Source organism: Littorina saxatilis, linkage group LG13 (genome assembly GCF_037325665.1).
Source record: "Littorina saxatilis isolate snail1 linkage group LG13, US_GU_Lsax_2.0, whole genome shotgun sequence".
In the NCBI taxonomy this organism is placed as follows: Eukaryota; Metazoa; Mollusca; class Gastropoda; order Littorinimorpha; family Littorinidae; genus Littorina; species Littorina saxatilis.
The window spans coordinates 31,189,973-31,209,992 of record NC_090257.1 but is presented as its reverse complement, the minus strand read 5'-3'; the positions used below and the strand labels follow the sequence as shown (position 1 = coordinate 31,209,992).

General features: G+C 41.6%; 1 protein-coding gene across 1 annotated transcript in view; it reads right to left on the bottom strand.

Annotated features, from left to right (window-relative positions):
- The window catches only part of LOC138945493 (GRIP and coiled-coil domain-containing protein 2-like), a 64,776-nt gene that overhangs the window by 16,603 nt on the left and 28,153 nt on the right, over positions 1-20,020 (bottom strand). Inside the window, exons 19-22 of the mRNA XM_070316928.1 lie at positions 18,405-18,482; positions 17,864-18,043; positions 17,368-17,447; positions 16,469-16,522 (exon numbers count right to left, since the gene is read on the bottom strand). Coding sequence (XP_070173029.1) covers positions 16,469-16,522; positions 17,368-17,447; positions 17,864-18,043; positions 18,405-18,482 — 392 coding nt within the window. The remainder of the gene's footprint in view (positions 1-16,468; positions 16,523-17,367; positions 17,448-17,863; positions 18,044-18,404; positions 18,483-20,020) is intronic.

The following is a 20,020-nucleotide window of genomic DNA, read 5'->3' as shown; positions in this document are numbered from 1 at the left end:
CTCTTCCACAGCAGAAACATCAGCTTTGCCATCTTCTGACCAACCATAAGAAGATACAGATACTTTGCCATCTTCTGACCCATCACAAGCAGATATGGATACTGGTACTGTGCAACGTCACTCCGTCACTCCGCTGACATGTGTTGGGCTTTTGTCAACATTGATCAGCTCAATCTATTGCTGAAAGGTTTATATCCTGTACTGAATGCTTGTCTGATAGCAGTCTGATTATGAAAGAAGGTGATGCATCAGCCCAAGGATTTGCACAGGCCCTGCATCTGGAGTGCATATGAGTGTCCATTCAAGTCTGCAGTTGTTTACTCTTCTCCCGGTGTTTGCAACGCTTCGGGTGGTAAAGTTGCATTTTAAATAATCCGCGTATGACCAAGTTGGTACATGGAAAGGGACATTCAGCTTTACAGAAATTTGCTGCAGTGTTAGGATTGAGCACAGAAATTTGTATAAAATGTTGCAACTTTTGAAATGGCTTGATAGCTTTGTTCCATTTGTGTATATATAATTATGTAATGTTGTTGATGATTTGTGAAGCATCATTTCTATGCAATGGAATAAGAAATCAGTGCTCCGTTGGGTTTTTATGAGTCTGACAGTTTGGTTCTGATCAATATTTTCATATCATGCACAAACACAGATAATTGACTTTTTTAATGTTTTTCATATGATTTTTTTTTAAATCAAAAAAATCTGATAATTTGATTATCAAATCATTTCCCCTTCATAGTTAAGTGTTATTCTGGTTAAAAAAACCCCACCCCATTAATTCAAGCTCTACTGTGGTACTAGTTTACCGGGGTACTAGTGAGACTCTTTTACATGCTGTTTTCTCTACATGTAATTTGAGACAAAATGTGGTAATTAAAATGTTGTAACTTTTGAATGGCAAGATGGATTTGTTCCAATTTTGTATATGTTGTTTATGATTTGTGAAGCACCATTTCTGTGCATGGAATAAGAATACAGTGTTTTTATGAGTCCGACAGTTTCGTTTTGATTCATATCTGCACTAACATAGATGAGTTTTCAAATGATTTTTTTAAAAAGTCTGGATAATTTGATCGTCAAATCATTTCCCCATCATAGTAAAGTGGTTATTCTTATAAAAACATATCAATTCAGGCTGCACTGTGCTACTAGTTTGAGGTACTGGTTGGAATCTTTCAAATGCTGTTTTCTCTGAATGTAATTTTCAGACAAACATCTGTAATTAAAATGTTGTAACTTTTGAATGGCTTGATGGATTTGTTTCATTTTTGTTTATGTTGTTTATGATTTGTAAAGCGTCAGTTTTGTGTATGGAATAAGAGTTAAGTGCATTGGTTGGGTTTTTATGAGTCTGACAGTTTGGTTCTGATTCATGTTTTCATATCGGTACAAACAAAGATGGCTGTTTTCATGATGTATATAAAAAAAATCCTGATAATTTGATTGTCAAATCCTTTTCCCTACATAGTAAAGTGGTCATTCTGATAAAAACATATGAATTCAGGGTGCACTGTGCTACTGGTTTTTTTATGTACTGGTTCAAATCTTTAAAATGCTGTTTTCTCTGAATGTAATTTTCAGACAAAACGCTACAATTAAAATGTTGCAACTTTTGAAAGGCTTGATGGATTTGTTCAGTTTTTGTATATGTTGTTTATGAGTTGTACAGCATCAGTTCTGTGTATGGAATAAGAGTTCAGTGCATTGGTTGGGTTTTTATGAGTCTGACAGTTAGGATTTCATGTATTTTTCTTATCAGAACTGAACCGGTAACTGAAAATGCTAAATTAAAATAATATATTGCTTAGAAATGCTTTTCGATACACAGAATTATTAAACACACACATATTGCTGCAAAGAAGAAAAATTGGATCAAAACATGCACTGGTTCACAAACTGCAACATTTTAAAATAAGCACATTTTATAACGTTTTTCTCACACATTTTGGTGAATAAAACCCCCCAAAATTGCTTTTCACTCAAAATTTAAAATGGTTTCCCTTAATTAGGTTATTCTGCTTGCAAAAATCAAACAAGCAGCAAGCTGTTTCCAAAATAAAAAAAAAAGTGCTTGCCTACCCTGTCCCCCCAGGTGGTGTCTACGGCCGGCCGGCCGGACAGACTAACACTGACCGATTACATAGAGTCACTTTTTCTCAAGTGACTCAAAAAATCGTAGCAAAGTGACTACTGCAAGTTTTCCGAAATTAAAAATGTTCAAACATTGCAGAAAGCCAGTGGAAAGTTACCGTAATTTTCAACCTGCAAGGTGCATCTATTTTCTTGCAGTCAGACACAAAATGCACAAACGGAATGGCATCTGCCAATATTTCAAAACAAACAACCCTACATGCATGAACACACCAAAAATACAAACACTCATGCCACTGAACTAAATGCTGCCATTTCTATCAGATTTCAGAGCATCACCACTTAATAGAGGAATTCTGGAAATATGTCAGTTGGGTTTGTTTGTGACAGAGTGAATTCTCTTGCTTTTAGTGAGGCAAGCTTTCTACACGTGCTTATTGTCCACATGTTTCAAACACAACCCTCGCTAGTGACTGGCCTATAATGTTGTGTGGACACACCCCTCGCTAGTGATTGGCCTATAATGTTGTGAGGACACACCCCTCGCTAGTGATTGGCCTATAATGTTGTGAGGACACACCCCTCGCTAGTGATTGGCCTATAATGTTGTGAGGACAAATTTGACCAACTAAAAGCAAGAGTATTCACACTTTCACAACCCCTACAAACCTGACAGAGTTCATTTCCAACATCATCTATTTCCCAAATGGACCTGTGGGAATACATGAAAAATATTTTGATTCTAACCTTCATGAGAATGTTCTTGAGGTACTCCAGGTTCTGAAGATCATCCTCTCGCTGTTGGTTCCGGTACAGTCGTCTTATCTCCTCCTTCAGCACCTTGATCTGCTCAGTCATGCGTGACACTGACTCCTCACTCTCGTTCAGCAACTGCAAAATAACCAAGTTTATTTGATAGTGTAAGTCATCTCTGTGCTGAATAATCAGATGGTTAGCAGCTGTTTTGTGTTGTGTGTGTGTGTGTGTGTGTGTGTGTGTGTGTGTGTGTGTGTGCGTGCGTGCATGCCTGCACTTGTACGTTTTAGCATGTGATGTGTGTGTGTGTGTGTATGTGTGTGTGTGTGTGTGTGTGTCTGTGTGGGCAAGTGTGTATGTGTGTGTGTGTGTGTGTGGTGCATGTGTGTGTGTGTGTGTGTGTGTGTGTGTGTGTGTGTGCGTGGTGCGTGCATGCCTGCACTTGTACGTTTAAGCATGTGATGTGTGTCTGTGTGTGTGTGTGTGTATGTGTGTGTGTGTGTGTGTGTGTGTGTGTGTGTGTGTGTGTGTGTGTGTGCGTGCATGCCTGCACTTGTACGTTTAAGCATGTGATGTGTGTCTGTGTGTGTGTGTGTGTATGTGTGTGTGTGTGTGTGTGTGTGTGTGTGTGCGTGCATGCCTGCACTTGTACGTTTAAGCATGTGATGTGTGTCTGTGTGTGTGTGTGTGTGTGTATGTGTGTGTGTGTGTGTGTGTGTGTGTGTGTGTGTGTGTGTGTGTGTGTGTGGGCAAGTGGGTATGTGTGTGTGTGTGCGTGCATGCCTGCACTTGTACGTTTAAGCATGTGATGTGATGTGTGTGTGTGTGTGTGCATGCACGTGTATGTATATATATATATGTGTGCTATCTTTTTACCAAAACTTCAATGCCAAAGCTTCTTGAATTGCACTTCGCGAAATCGACACTGCCCAACGAATTTGATGCTTTACCCTAGATAAGTAAGATGTCTTACATTTCAGTCTAATCGTATCTTACCTCTGTGAGATGTTCAATCTTCTTGTGAGCAGTGTTGAGGTTGGCCTTCAGCTCTTCTTCATCCACAACAGTTGGTATCACTCCTCCTGAAAAACAGACATCATCCTTATTGATACCAAACCTTGAAAGGTAGTTGAACCCCTATTTTAAGACTTGCAATAATCTGAGAAAATCAGACCTTAAACAGGAAGGAGTCTTAAAATGGGTAATTCTACAGAGGTATTTGAGCAGGTCTAAGAAAACAGGGTCTTAAAAGGGAGGATCGAGTCTTAAATTGGGGGGTCTTATAAGGGGGGCTTCGCTGTACACCATCACAGACTTGTCCAAGCTTTAACATGAGCTCAATCAATCAATCAATCAATATGAGGCTTATATCGCGCGTATTCCGTGGGTACAGTTCTAAGCGCAGGGATTTTTATTTTGTTTATTTTGTTTATTTTTATGCAATTTATATCGCGCACATATTCAAGGCGCAGGGATTTATTTATGCCGTGTGAGATAGAATTTTTTACACAATACATCACGCATTCACATCGGCCAGCAGATCGCAGCCATTTTGGCGCTTATCCTACTTTTCACGGCCTATTATTCCAAGTCACACGGGTATTTTGGTGGACATTTTTATCTATGCCTATACAATTTTGCCAGGAAAGACCCTTTTGTCAATCGTGGGATCTTTAACGTGCACACCCCAATGTAGTGTACATGAAGGGACCTCGGTTTTTCGTCTCATCCGAAAGACTAGCACTTGAACCCACCACCTAGGTTAGGAAAGGGGGGGAGAAAATTGCTAACGCCTTGACCCAGGGTCGAACTCGCAACCTCTCGCTTCCGAGCGCAAGTGCGTTACCACTCGGCCACATGAGCTGAGACCATCATTCCACTCGAACACAAAAATTGACATCCCGAATGATGAATTCATTTCACACACAATGACACTGATGTCAGCAACAAAACTTATTCATCCTGTGGTGGTGCACATGGTGATATACATTTAAAAAATTTTAAATGTGTTGTTTTTTGTCACGAAACCGATTCAGCATCAAAACTTTTTCTCTGTTTTGTTCTCGGTCTACTCCAAATACTATTCACATTTTGATTTACAAGATTGTTTGCATGAGAAAGGATTCTGTACTACAGTGGTCCCTGCGATGAAAGGACACCCTTTGGAATATCCAAAAGTGCCCATACATTACAGGTGGCCTGTCATGGCAGGTATATTCTGGTAGAAATAATAGAACAGGAACAACAGGTGTCCTTTTAAGGGAGGTGTCCTCTCATCGGAGGGGGCACACATCGCAGGTACCACTGTATGACAGTGGTATCTGTGGAACTCAGCCAGCAAACCACAAATGATGAAGATCTCACCTGGAAGTTCTTCCAGAGGTGTGGTCAGCAGCTTTTCAAAGGACACTGGTGGCACCTTGTGTGGGGTTGTCGTCTGCAGAGGAAAAAGAAAGTGACCAAGATTAAGTGCTGAATGCTGCAATCCCAGATAAGAAGAAGAGCAAATGCTTGAACGACTCCCCTTCGCAGTTGTCATGATCACATGGCCGACTTTCGCAAGATGATCAAATCCTAGGTTAGCTTAGTGGTACGTGCTATGCAGAGGGGTAGGGGTGGGGGGGGGTGTGTGTTGGTGGAAGGGAGTATATAGTGTGTACCCAGTCTTAAGGGCCCGGTTTCAAAAACTTACAGAGCAAACAGTCGATGATACTGTGAGAAAAGGGAAGAAACAACACACATACAAACAACAGAATTTAAAAAAAAAATACCAACAAACCTTGGTGACTGGCTCTGGGTCCACAATTTCAGATCCCTGGAAAACAGCAGAAACTTTTCAAAATTCATAAGATGCGAACGGAAAAACCATGCATACATCTGATTATTTAAGTTCGCAGATCCTATGCAAAAAGTGATAAAAATATTTCCAATGAAAAACTGCTTTGTTGACAGCTGATCAAGTAACTGCAGAACAAAAACAAATTATTTCTTCAGAATATTTAATTTCTAATGCTACTGAACAGTTTCTACACACTGCGCACTCAAACATACAACACAAATTACCTCCCCTTCCTGTCGCTCTCCTTCAGGGGAGGGCATGACAGGATAGAACCCGGGCGGCGACCGTCTCTCTTCCGGCGCAGCGCTTTCCTTGCTGCGCAGCGCTCGCTGCAGGCTGTTGACTTCTCGCTGCAGACGGGTGTTCTCGGTCTGCGTCAGGTCTAGCTGCACCTGCAGCATCTCCACCTTGCTCCGCTCCTCTTCCCTGGCTGACTCAAGCTGGTCCTGTCAAGATGTACAACCGGTTTTTAGTGGGCGAGTCATTTGAGCATCTTGAAATGACATTGTACAGTGGTACAATGGGACCCCCCCCCCCCCCCCCCCCCAGCTCCTTTTATGACATTCCAAAATCTGAGGTCTTCTTCTTCTTCTTTTGCGTTCATGGGCTGAAACTCGCACGTGCACTCGTGGTTTTTGCACGAGTGGAATTTTACGTGTATGACCGTTTTTTTTACCCCGCCATTTAGGCAGCCATAAGTCGTTTTCGGAGGAAGCATGCTGGGTATTTTCGTGTTTCTATAACCCACCGAACTCTGACATGGATTACAGGATCTTTTTTTCGTGCGCACTTGGTCTTGTGCTTGCGTGTACACACGGGGGTGTTCGGACACCGAGGAGAGTCGGCACACAAAGTTGACTCTGAGAAATAAATCTCTCGCCGAACGTGGGGACGAACTCACGCTGACAGCGGCAAACTGGATACAAATCCAGCGCGCTACCGACTGAGCTACATCCTCGCCCAAATCTGAGGTCTCAAATGGGAGGGAGCCTTAAAATGGAGGTAAATTTACAGGGGCTATGAACTGAACATCTGAGAAAGGAGGGTCTTAAGGGGAGGTGGGCCAGTGCACTACCTTTTTTTAAATTTTGAATGTTTTATTGTGTCTGAATGTTATTTTATGAAAGAAATGAACAAATGATGACAAAGAATAGTCACTTTTTGTATTTTCGGTTGCTGGTTTTTGTTTTACGGGACAAAAACAGTCAAAATACAGACAAAAGTGGAGTACAGGAGTTACACGGATTTTCATCAGATGTGATTGTCACACTTCTAATTATTGTTTTATTTTATCCTTCTGGGTATGCTCTAGGGGATTACGAAGCAGATCTTGTTTATTATATTTATATTTGGAGTTAGGAACACTTCTTTGTTACAACTGTCAAACTTTAGGGTAACGCTTGCGAAATTATTTTTTGAAATAATCTGGATATGACTATAATAAAATTTCAGCAAAATCCCTTCGTAATCCCCCAGAATGTTATATTCTGCACAAACTACAAAAGAAAATATTGCTCTAGCTAAATTACAGCCAGAGAAATCGCGTAACCCAAGACGTAACCGTAGGCAAAATGGCTGAACTGAGAAAAACGACATTGAAGATTGAACACCACAGAAACACTATTGAAACAGACACACAAGGACAAAACTGTGTTATGAATGAACAGCTTAGTTTATTTGAATTGCAAACTACTTAGCCTTTAGCACGCCAGCAGAGAATTTATGCGTCCATCCCTTCTTTCCCTCTGTCAACCAGCATGGGGATACTGCCCCAGTGCTAAACGTGTATCAATGACCCGTTTCTCGTTTGTATTTGCATGCAAGAATAACGGTATTTTTAACGGTAACTTACTTGAGCCAGAACGAGACTTATTTCCTTCCGTTATCTCGTCGATTTGTTGGTTTCCTCGAAGTTTTCTGCTTTTGTTTTTACATCGATACAGTACTTTGGTGCTTCGACAAGCAAGATGGAGGATGATGAGTTTGAAACTTTCGTTTGAGTTGTTTTTTGACAACAAATCGTACGTGGAATCTGAACGATTTACTAAGGAAGCTCTTCGCAATGAACTGTGTATCGCGGTGAAGAAAATGACACAGTTCGTCAAGACAGTGACGGAATTTACGAAAGTGCAGATTGATACAAACAGTTGCTGATCCAGTTTCGTTCGGGAAATGGCAGGCCCAGCAAACATTACCGATAATCTGACTGATGTTGGATACTTTCTCCTGTTTTTGTTTTTTTGCGTAGCAAATGCTCAACTTGCTTGTCGAGGAGATACTGCACAGAAACTGACTCAAATTCAGCGCAAAGCAAGCCAAAGCCGAGACGTAAAAAGTGTGCTGCATGGCGTGTTCGGAAATGGCGACTTGTGGATCTGCGTGGAGATCAAAGCTTTCCTCTGTATCGGAAACACCGACAGAATCCAAACTTTGGCCTAGTACCAGCGGAACTACTTGTTGTTGCTAACCGAACTAATAAAGACATTGTCCTCTTTCTTATTTCGAGGCATTGTTATCGTATCAAAGGTTGTTTCTCAAGGAAAAATTCGCTTTCGGTTGTCACCGATCGTTTGATGTGTAACCAGGATGTTATAAAACCGAGTGAACTTCGGGTGTTCCCGTCATGGCCGAGAGTCTCTTCGGTAGTTTCCGTATGCAAAATTCGTAAGCTGAGCATGCGCACTCACAAAGTAAACTGGTTCCCGATTTCGGTTTATGAAACGAACCAATGGATGTCGAGTACCTTCCAAATAAGGACATTTCCGTTCGATTACGATTGCTGCCTTTGCAACGGACAAGTGGCTGAGTGAATGGAACATTCATCAAAACACTGAGGTCATGTTATAGGTCAAGAGCTGCTGCGCAGTTTCGTATGTCGTGAATGCACTGTTTTGCTGAGGACAAAGCCGTAACTAGCCTTTGAAATGAGACATTTTTTGGCGGGGGAATATCGACTACAGAAGACAATCAATGCCACACATGTTCACATTTTGTCTTTATTGACAGATAAATAGGACACTTTTGACAAAAACACCGACACACATGGATGATAGGTATGTTATGGAAACATAATCTGCTAAAATACCCAAAACAGTGTTTTGAACGATTTGGTCAATTTTGCACTGGCCCACCTGCCCTTAAAAAGGAGGAAGTCTTTAATTGGGGGGGGGGGGGGGGGGTCTTAAATTGGGGGTTCCCCTGCACCTGCCATCATGGTACTGAAGGAATGGCAATTTCAGCTGAAATAAAGCCGGGGGTCCAGGGGGCCGCTCAGGCCCCCTGGCGGGGTGAAGGGGCTGTGCCCCATGTGGGGGTCAGGGGGCAACGCCCCCTGAAGCTGACGACTTTTTACTAATTCAAATGTGTTTAGTGCCCTCTCCTTGAAGCTGAGAGGGATATAAGTGAAAGATAACAAGGCTTGAGTAAGAAAAAATAATAATCTCAAGTCAATCAGCAGATTTTTTTTGTTTTGTTTTTTTTTTAATTTTTTTTGTTTTTTTGGTTTTTTTTTTTCGTTTTCGGCGGATTTCCGCCGATCGGCGGAAGAGTACCATGCCTGGAAAGGACACCCTTGGTACCAGCCGAAAGTGTTTCCACCCTGCATGAGGCATAATTATGGTCACAGTGGTGGACAAGGGGATTACAGGTGTCCTTCATTTAGAGGTTTCCTCTCATTAGGTGGGTCGAGCCAAACCAAACTGGTTTCAAGCCAGCGCCGCTATTGACTGAGTTATCTCCCTGCCATAACATGGACTTGACTCAGCTCTTCGATGCAATGTGAACCAACCTTGTACGCTTCTTTCTGTACGTCGAGCTGTAGCTGTAGCTGTGCCGCTTTCTCCTCCAGCTTGGTCATCACGGCCATCTTGTCTTGTGACACCTCCTCCAGTCTGTGCCAATCAAAACAATTCTGTCAATAAATGTTTTTTCCGGAAATAGCTTTTTTACTCTCTTTTTTTCTCAGGTCTTTTTGTGCATGTTTTTGTATGTTTGCTTATTGATGTCTATACTTGTCCATGTGTTTAAGGCATCATTTACTGCAAATTGTACTTATTTATACCCCCACGCACACACACACACACACACACACACACACACACACACACACACACACACACACACACACACACAAAAGTCCAGTGGCAACTGCACGGTTTTACCCTCAAAGTCATGGGAGAGTCATATAATAGCTCAAATATCCCTGTAATCTCCCTGCCTGCACCTTCTAAAAACCAACAACATCTTTTACGTCAGATGCAAGCTGACCTCTTTTTGAAGGCGTTGTCCCGTTCCTCGGTGTCACGCAGCATTTTGTTGTATCGCTGTATCAGACGCTCATGCTCGTCTTGCTGGGCCTCGTTGTCCTGCTGCATGGCAGACATCTTTTCACTGAAAATTAGACACGGTTTTATCAATATTACTTTGAATGATATCAATATCTAAAGCTTTTCACTTCAAACCTTACAAATCGTGATTCCATGAGTAACATCTATTCACTGCAAACCATACAAATCGTGATTCCATGAGTAACATCTATTCACTGCAAACCATACAAATCGTGATTCCATGAGTAACATCTATTCACTGCAAACCATACAAATCGTGATTCCGTAAGTAACATCTATTCACTGCAAACCATACAAATCGTGATTCCATGAGTAACATCTATTCACTGCAAACCATACAAATCGTGATTCCATGAGTAACATCTATTCACTGCAAACCATACAAATCGTGATTCCGTAAGTAAATAATACATGCATAGCCTGGCGGTGACCTTAGTTACAATAAATTTTGTACAGCTCATACGACAAAATCAACGAGGTAAATTTTGTTCTCAAAAATCTTTGTCAGTTCCCCGGTAGACATGTTGAAGAAGTGAGAGAATGGGTTCGTGACACCAATATTTGCATTATGGCACCTTCTCCAACTTAAAATCGCTGTCGAGATCAGATATTTCACTTTGGAAAAGAGTGTGAAGAGAACACTGGTTGGTGTGTTCAGTTGGTGTTGTTTTAAGGGGTTACTTGTGTGTTCAAATCGCGTGAAAGAAACATTACACATTTTGTGCACAGGTTCCTCTAAGCAATATGGACACATCTGTGCAAAGAAAAAAGGGGGTCGACGTATTAACTTTTTTTTTAGAATTTTTTTACTGGGGGTTGTCAAGTACGATTTTGCGAAAAACACTGCGATTTTTAACATGATCCCAACTGACATATTTAGCTCTACAAATAATAAATGAGACATTAGTTTGTGTATATAAATGAATGGAGAGTATAACTTTATCATAAAACGGTACTTATCAACGTGCATTTTCAGAAAATGATCGAGGTTTATCGAGGGCGTACACATAAAATTATCACTCCTTTAGTAGTAAAAACGTATTTAAAAAACATTCGCGTGAAAGAAACATTACACATTTTGTGCACAGGTTCCTCTAAGCAATATGGACACATCTGTGCAAAGAAAAAAGGTGGTCGACGTATTAATTTTTTTTTTAGAATTTTTTTACCGGGGGTTGTCAAGTACGATTTTGCGAAAAACACTGCGATTCTTAAGGGGTTACTTGTGTGTTCAAATCGCGTGAAAGAAACATTACACATTTTGTGCACAGGTTCCTCTAAGTAATATGGACACATCTGTGCAAAGAAAAAAAGAGGTTGACGTATTAACTTTTGTTTTAGAATTTTTTTACTGGGGGTTGTCAAGTACGATTTTGCGAAAAACACTGCGATTCTTAACATGATCCCGACTGACATATTTAGCTCTACAAATAATAAATGAAACATTAGTTTGTGTATATAAATGAATGGAGAGTATAACTTTATCATAAAACAGTACTTATCAACGTGCATTTTCAGAAAATGATCGAGGTTTCTCGAGGGCGTACACATAAAATTATCCCTCCTTTAGTAGTAAAAACGTATTAAAAAAATATTCGCTCGACAGAAAACATAACTAAACTTGAACACAGCTAAGTTCACTGTATACATATATATACAATACATGTACCTGTAAACAAAATAAGTTGTTGCCTTATTGTCTGCTTCAAAATTATTCCCGTACCAACCCCACCCCCATTATCTTGACTGACAAAAATGATAAAAAGTAATAATTTGGGAGCGCTGGACTTGTGATACATGAGTTTGAATAAGGGTGAAGGGTTGGGGGTTGGAACATTTGTGTGCAAAGTTTCGTGAAGATCTGTCCAGTAAATTTCTATGAATCGCACCACACACACACACACATATATAATATATATGGCCTGGGGCGATTGTAGCTTCCCTTCTTCGTCTCTCTCTCTCTCTCTCTCTCTCTCTCTCTCTCTCTCTCTCTCTCTCTCTCTCTCTCTCTCTCTCTCTCTCTCTCTCTCTCTCTCTCTCTCTCTCTCTCTCTCTCTCTCTCTCTCTCTCTCTCTCTCTCTCTCTCTCTCTCTCTCTCTCTCTCTCTCTCTCTCTCTCTCTCTCTCTCTCTCTCTCTCTCTCTCTCTCTCTCTCTCTCTCTCTCTCTCTCTCTCTCTCTCTCTCTCTCTCTCTCTCTCTCTCTCTCTCTCTCTCTCTCTCTCTCTCTCTCTCTCTCTCTCTCTCTCTCTCTCTCTCTCTCTCTCTCTCTCTCTCTCTCTCTCTCTCTCTCTCTCTCTCTCTCTCTCTCTCTCTCTCTCTCTCTCTCTCTCTCTCTCTCTCTCTCTCTCTCTCTCTCTCTCTCTCCTCTCTCTCTCTCTCTCTCTCTCTCTCTCTCTCTCTCTCTCTCTCTCTCTCTCTCTCTCTCTCTCTCTCTCTCTCTCTCTCTCTCTCTCTCTCTCTCTCTCTCTCTTTGCGAATATGATTTTGAAGTGCATTACATAAAGTCGGTATCTGATAATCTAAAGTCCTGATATTTTGGATGCGGAGGAATTTTTCCTGGTGATGATCTGAGGTAACGGAATTGTTCATGCATTCTGAGGGAATTTGACAGGTATCGGGGTGTGTGTGTGTGTGTGTGTGTGGGGGGGGGGGGGGGGTTGGTGGTGTGGGGGGGGGCTTTTGGTGTGGGGTAAATGATTAAAACGCCTGCACCCTAACTATGAAAGCAGCCACACGCATACTCACAGATCGAGACACAGAGGCACGCATGTTTGTGTGACGGTTTGCACGAATGACCATTGAAAATTAGTTTTTGATAAAAACAAGCGACATTTCCTTTGAGCACACAGGTGCTCAGCCAATGTGTATTGAAACTTGTTCAATTATCTCAAAATGTCATAACGTTTGGCAATATAATTATTTAACAACAACAAAAAGACTACCGGATTCCGTACATAAAAAAGTCAGGGGCTGTAACAACAATTCGCGGCATTGGACTGTGGGAGCACGGACCTACATTCTAATGGATGGCTGGCTTTGGATCTAGGTCACTTTAGTGGGAATATCGGTCAACTTTGAAACCTGAGGACCAGCCACTTCCGGTTCCCCTTTCAGAGTAATGAGATTGCTGGGGCCGTAGAATTTTTCATCCAGTTTTGTCCTTTTTTTTCTCCAAAATTGATATTAGTCGGAAGAAACAAGCACACGTGTGACACGTGTGGTGGGGGTATTTCCCGGCGAGTTTTCAGTGTTGTTGTTGTTGCGAAGCGAAGCGGCTTCCCAGTGCGGAAGGCAGATAGTTTGTGCATCAAACAGTGTTGTTGTGATGGATGGATGAGTGAGTGATGAGGGTGAATGAGTTAGTTAAACTGTGACTGAATATCTATTGATTTATTGATATTAAAGTGAACATTAGGGGGGGGGGGGGGGGGGGGGGTTCGAAATGCACCATTGTGCACTCGCCTTGATGTAAAGAACTCTACTGCAGTCTCTAACAGCTTCAAAGTGGGTTAGACAGGCTCTTGATAAAGACTGAGGCAAAATGTGCCAAATCACATTGTCTTGAAAGAAGGAAACATCTTCATTTGTCACCTTTCTGCACTTTTTGGCTCACGAAGTGTAGCCTATGCGATCGTAACTTTGTCTGTCTGTGCGTGCGTGCGTATGTGCGTATGTGCGTATGTGCGTGCGTGCGTGCGTGTGTATGTCTGTGGTAGAAACTTTAACATTTCGTCATTTGAAGACGTCACATTATGGCGTAAGAGGGTTAGACGTCACGCGAAGGAATGTCTCGGTCATTGTTATTTTGAGCGGGCCGAGACTATTTGGCAGTCGTGTCTGTAAGTCGGCTACATGCAGACAGACAGATCTAGATCTAGTGTCTCTCTTTCTTGCACAGTGTTACCAATGCTTACTGTGTGTGTGTGTGTGTATGTGTGACGGAGTGATTGAGTTTGTGTTACTGTTTGTCGATTTCTTAGTGAGCCTTGAAGGCTTCGCCTCTTGTTTGACTTTGAGTGCATAGCCACAATGGTCACAGACAAGATGCAAGATTTGAAAAAGACCCCTAACTGAACTTGTTATGACTATTTGTAACCCCTCTCACCTTTTTGACTTGGCCGTACCCAAGCAAAAAGGCAAAAAAAAATCATAACTAATTCCATGTTGATTTTTGGTGGGGTGGACCTATTGTTCCAGACTCGCCTTGATTAGAGCAACACTAGTGCAGTGTCCAACAGCTTTTAAAATTTGTTTTGACCTCTTGACAATGTACATGTCAACAATCCCTGACTGTTGTGTAGTAAGAAAAAAATCTTCATTTTTCCCCTTTCTCCACCTTTTTGAGTGTCAGTGCATAGCCACAATGGTCACAGAAAAGATGCAGCAAACAGATTTGAAAAAGACCCAAAAGTGAACTTGTTATGACTATTTCTAACCTTTCCTACCTTGTTCACTTGGCCGTACCCAAGCCAAAAAAATCATAACTAATTCCATGTTCACTTTTTGGTGGGGTGGACCTATTGTTCCAGACTCGCCTTGATTAGAGCAACACTAGTGCAGTGTTCAACAGCTTTTAAAATTTGTTTTGACCTCTTGACAATGTACATGTAAACATGTAACCCTAATCCCTGACTGTTGTGCAGTAAGAAAAAATCTTCATTTCTCCCTTTTCTCCACTTATTTGTGTCAGTGCATAGCCACAATGGTCACAGAAAAGATGCATCAAACAGATTTGAAAAAGACCCAAAACTGAATTTGTTATGAATATTTCTCATCTTTTTTGGACTTTCCAAAAAAACCATTTCTTTATTTTTCCCCTTTCTCCACTTTCTCTTTCATGAGGAAGGGATAATCACACATAGTACGCCAGTGAGGTTAGAATGGTGAGGTGGGGTCTGAGGCTGGTAAGGGATTTGGGGGTAGGACCGACGAGAGGGCACGGATTCGGCGGTTCGCCGTGTCGAGTCAACTTCATATAGATCTGTGTAGGCGATCAACAGCCCCAGCCGATCTGGATCTGTTCAAGTCAAAAGTAAAGTCAAGGATACGAAGAAGTTTACCGAAAAACATCGATCCCAAGGACTCATGTTGTAACTTTTCAAAGCAGTTACATTCAATCAAAGCTCTATCCACATTAAACCGAACGGGAATCGTCGAAGATCCACGCAACTTCACTGCAATGTCGAAAACGAACTCATAATGTCACCGCAGATCTATAGTTGGTTTTGGTTTTGTGTCGCAGCAAAGAAACGAAGCAAATCTCCGGCTTTTATTTCACACTAAAAAACCGTTCATTTAGCGGGTTATTAAAATATATTTCTTTGAGGTTGCAAGGCAATGGCATCGCTGAGATGTACTCCTTCGAACACACGACACAGGTTAGAAATTGACTTCATTTGGGCGCTTTTTACGGCCAAAACAGAGTGAGCTTTTTGACGGGTTTATGGAAAAATCACTTCGGGGGCAGGTCTAAAAATCCTGTGTACAGTGCCAAATCATACATCATTCAAAAGAGCAAAGTATGCTCTTTATTCTAACATATGGGCTAGGGTAAGTCATAGATATAAATAGACAGTGTCTGTCTATTATATCTGTAGGCAAGTGTATTCCATTCCTTCGATAGTCTCGTCATCTACACTTGCGTGAACAATGCAATTTTGAGTCTGTTTTGCATAAAAGACCTGCGAGATTTGTAGAAGTCAAAACAACAACTTACAGTCCAGCCTCTCAACTTTCGTTCCATGCAATTTGTTTGTCTGTACGTATAGACTGAGGGGTGCCCCGAAATGATTTGTAATCACAACATTCACAGACTTCAAATACGCCATTGAAAAATCGTCCACGTGCGTTTTAGATATATATACTTGGGTGACTAAAACTGTCGTACCTACCAAAGGCCGCTTCGCGTAAGAAAATGACTACCAGAGTCGCAAGGCTCGGGATTTTTTTTACAAACAATTTATATTTCGTTGTTCTAGTCCGAATGAATATGAAGATATGGCGAGTTGAAAACGCCGATTCTTTCGCCAGAAACACGTCTGTTTCCACACCGGAAAGAAGGAATGGACTGAGCTACTAGAAGCACGGCGCCGTGCGTACAATCGATCGAATGATGTTATTCACACAATACCATTTGGCGATCTCTAAAAAATCATTTAAAAACGAACTAGTTGACATGTAATGAAACTATTTACTGAAATCAAGAAGTATCTTAGTTCTAGCCGTGCATATGACACACCCTTTCGCGAAAGCACACTGAACCGTGCGTATACGCATTCGCACCCGCAAACCACCAACCCAGGCGGGTTATCCAGATCCAGATCCAGATCCAAGGGAAGTAACTCAGTGAGTATAAACATGAGCAAGAACCGCAACCCGAACACACTCGTAACACCTTAAAGAAAACATTGCAGATGCATGCAGCTGTACTCACGTCACTTCTTGCAGTTTGGTTTTCAGCTGCTGCACGGCACTCTCCAAGCGTTGGCTGCACACACAAATACTGTGTTTCATGCAGCCATTCACAATACCCAGTTCATTAAACAAGTAAACAAGTATTAAACCAAGCATTTCACTCTTGAATATAAAATCTAAAAGTGCAGACAAAATACTGTGTTTTAGTCATTAACAATATAATTATATCCAGTTCATTAAAACGAACCTCCTACACAAGCATTTAACGAAGCATTTCAGTCCTGGATAAATTAAAAAAGTGCAGAAAAAATACTGTGTATCTATTGAGCCATGTGACGCCAGAAGCTGACTCAAACTCATATCTAAGGCCTAAAAAAAAATAGGTGTGGTTACGGTAACCCAACCTACCCTATTTTTGGGGGCCGACCCTATTATAACTTTTTATTAAATTTGTCAAAAAAAACCCACAAAAAACAAGAAAACGAGTGCAGAAAACGCAATGAAAGCGAAAGCGCTCGAGTCGCACACTTATTTCCCTGTCAAGTAGGTTTAATTTGTACACATTAGAAAAAAAAGTTAAAAAAAAAAAAAAGTGATTGCCTACCTTCCTACCCTATTTTTTTTGGCTATGTTTCCGTAACCACACCTATTTTTTGGGGGGGCCTAAGCGGTTTGCCGAAACTACAAAAGAGTGCATGTTTGTGTATATTCACTTGTAAAACATAACAGGAGTTCTAACTAAAATTGATTGATACATATAAATGTTATATGTATTTTTGACCAAAATATGACATTTGACACAAACCTTGACAGTCAGTGTTCACCTCGACTGCTAAAGCGCCTGGCATTAATGACTGTCTTGATCTTTGTAAAATGTCATATTCTGATAAAAAATACAAATAATGTATAGTGTTTTACCGTTCCAGTTTCTCCATGTCAGACACAGTGTCGGCAGGAGACCGGGTCTTCTGTTTGCTGAGAACACTGTGGGCTCGCACCTGCAACAATTAACACAAAGACTCTTATCAAGAACCGCTGAACGTCAACCTTCAAAGAGATTCAGACAAATGAATACCAGCACACTCAAGACTCTATTCGTCATGTCTGTCGTACAGAGCAAGCAGCCATATTCTACCTTCGTACAAGCCATTGCAGTCTGAAGGCATATATATCTGAAAAGGATAGGTGTCGCAGCTTCAGCTCCGTGCAACTGTAGGAAAGAAGATCTGACACTGCAGCAAGTTCTGCAAGCGTGCCCTCTCCTTCCCCCTCTGAGTTAACAGATCTGGCCAGAGAACACTACTTTACAGACTAAACTGTTGGGAACTGTCGATGACCTGCGCTGAACTTGACAGTTTATATAACACCAGCCACCTACCCACAAGCACACTCATACCTTTAAAAGACAGCTTACCTTGTAGCTATCATATTCCGCATGAACAGCTTTCAGTTCGGTACGGGTCACTTCAAGGTCGTCTGTCAAGGCCGTGACCCTGGACTCCAAGGATCGAATAGTTCGCTGGTGGGAGTCGCTCAAACTGCGCAGCTTCTCTTGCAGTCTTTGATTGGTTGAGCCAAGTTCTCCCATTTGGACCTGTAAAGGGGAATAAAATTCTAACTGAATTAATTGTGAATTTCCATGTAGCCTTTGCATACAGCCATTACCGAGTTCTGTGTTGTTCACATTCCATCTTCCCATAGATGTGTTATTTCCTTGGAAAGACAATCAAGCCATTTATAAACTGAAGTTGTGTTGTTTTTTCAAAGCAAGCCAGTAATTTCTGTCAATTTTGTTTGTTGCTGTTTTTTGTAAATAAACGAGTGTAAATACTTGATCCCTGAAGCTCTTTCTTTCACCTGATTTACTGTGATTCACATGTGTTTAGTGCTCGTGTGCACGCATCTCTATACTTGTATATGAAGGGTGTGGACTTTATCCTCCGTTCCCTACTCACCTTATAGTCTTCCACTTGCTGGTTCAAGCCCTCCATCTGACCTCTCAACTCCAGATCCACGGACTTCTGCTCAGACTCCTGTCAACAGTGGATTCAAACATTTCAGTTTGTGAACCATTAATTAGCCAACACATTAAACATTATGTCTGTCAGTCACTGTCCTTCAGTTCATATATTTGTTTCTTAACTTGAGCATACCACAATAATCTTAATCAAATCAGGCAGACCCCTATTTTAAGATCCGAGAAACAAATGCATACGACGTCTACAACATGAGTAATTGAGAGTTTGTTTGTTTGTTCGTTCATGGGCTGAAACTCCCACGGCTTTTACGTGTATGACCGTTTTTACCCCGCCATTTAGGCAGCCATACGCCGTTTTCGGAGGAAGCATGCTGGGTATTTTCGTGTTTCTATAACCCACCGAACTCTGACATGGATTACAGGATCTTTTTCGTGCGCACTTGGCCTTGTGCTTGCGTGTACACACTGGGGTGTTCGGACACCGAGGAGAGTCTGCACACAAAGTTGACTCTGAGAAATAAATCTCTCGCCAAACGTGGGGACAAACTCACGCTGACAGCGGCCAACTGGATACAAATCCAGCGCGCTACCGACTGAGCTACATCCCCGCCCCCAGTAATTGAGAGTCATATGGAACCAATCTCCTGGCACCTACGAGCATAACAAGCATGGAAATGAACCAGCGCTTGTTTATTTTGATATAGTCCTGTGAGGTTACCTCCATGGCGCTCTTGAGCGTAACAGTTTAAAAATATGTCAAAATGTTTTTGTTTTTGTTATTTAGAACAAATTTCTACATCTGTGCATCCATTGTCAAGGAGGCGGAAGTCACAACGCAAACTGCAAGGGATGCGGAATATTGTTTTTCCCCCTGTGGCATGGAATTAGTAACTATCAACTTAAAACTGTAAAAAAATTGTAGCAAAGTAACAACTGAAAGCTTTCCGAAATTATCAATGCTTAAACCTTGCAGGAAGCCAATATAAATGGAAACATATATATATATATATATAACTACCGTATTTTCCGGGTCATAAGGCGCAACTTTTTTCCTCGAGTTTGACCCCTGCACCTTGTATAACGAAGCGCCTAATCCGTGTATGAAATACGAACAAAATCAAAGAGACCGCCCGAGTACCAGTCAAACAACTTGTGATAATGCATGTTTCAGCTACTAGGTACTACCCTGGCCAAGTTTCCTCTCAAGACATCAAAGAGACCGCCCCATAGGTTAAACTCGGTCACTGACCCCGGTGCAGGAAGTGTTTCCTCTCTCAGATATATGACAGGGGAACCACCTCTCATAGCTAAAACTGGGTCATTGACCCCTGGGAAGAAGGTCAGTGTCTATAAACAAGGCAACCCAGCTATCACAATGGACCTGCCTTTGATCTCGCCGCACACACAGAGCACACATATTTCCACTCTGTATTCTTCCTTTGATGTGCGGCTTATTTTCATTCTTCGACCGTTTGTTACCGGTATACTTTTTCAATTTTGGTGCGCCCTGTCTGCCCCCTGCGCCCAATGGGTGACTGGATTACAATTTTTTTTAAAAGAAGGGGGTGCGCCTTATGCGCTGTAGCGCCTTGT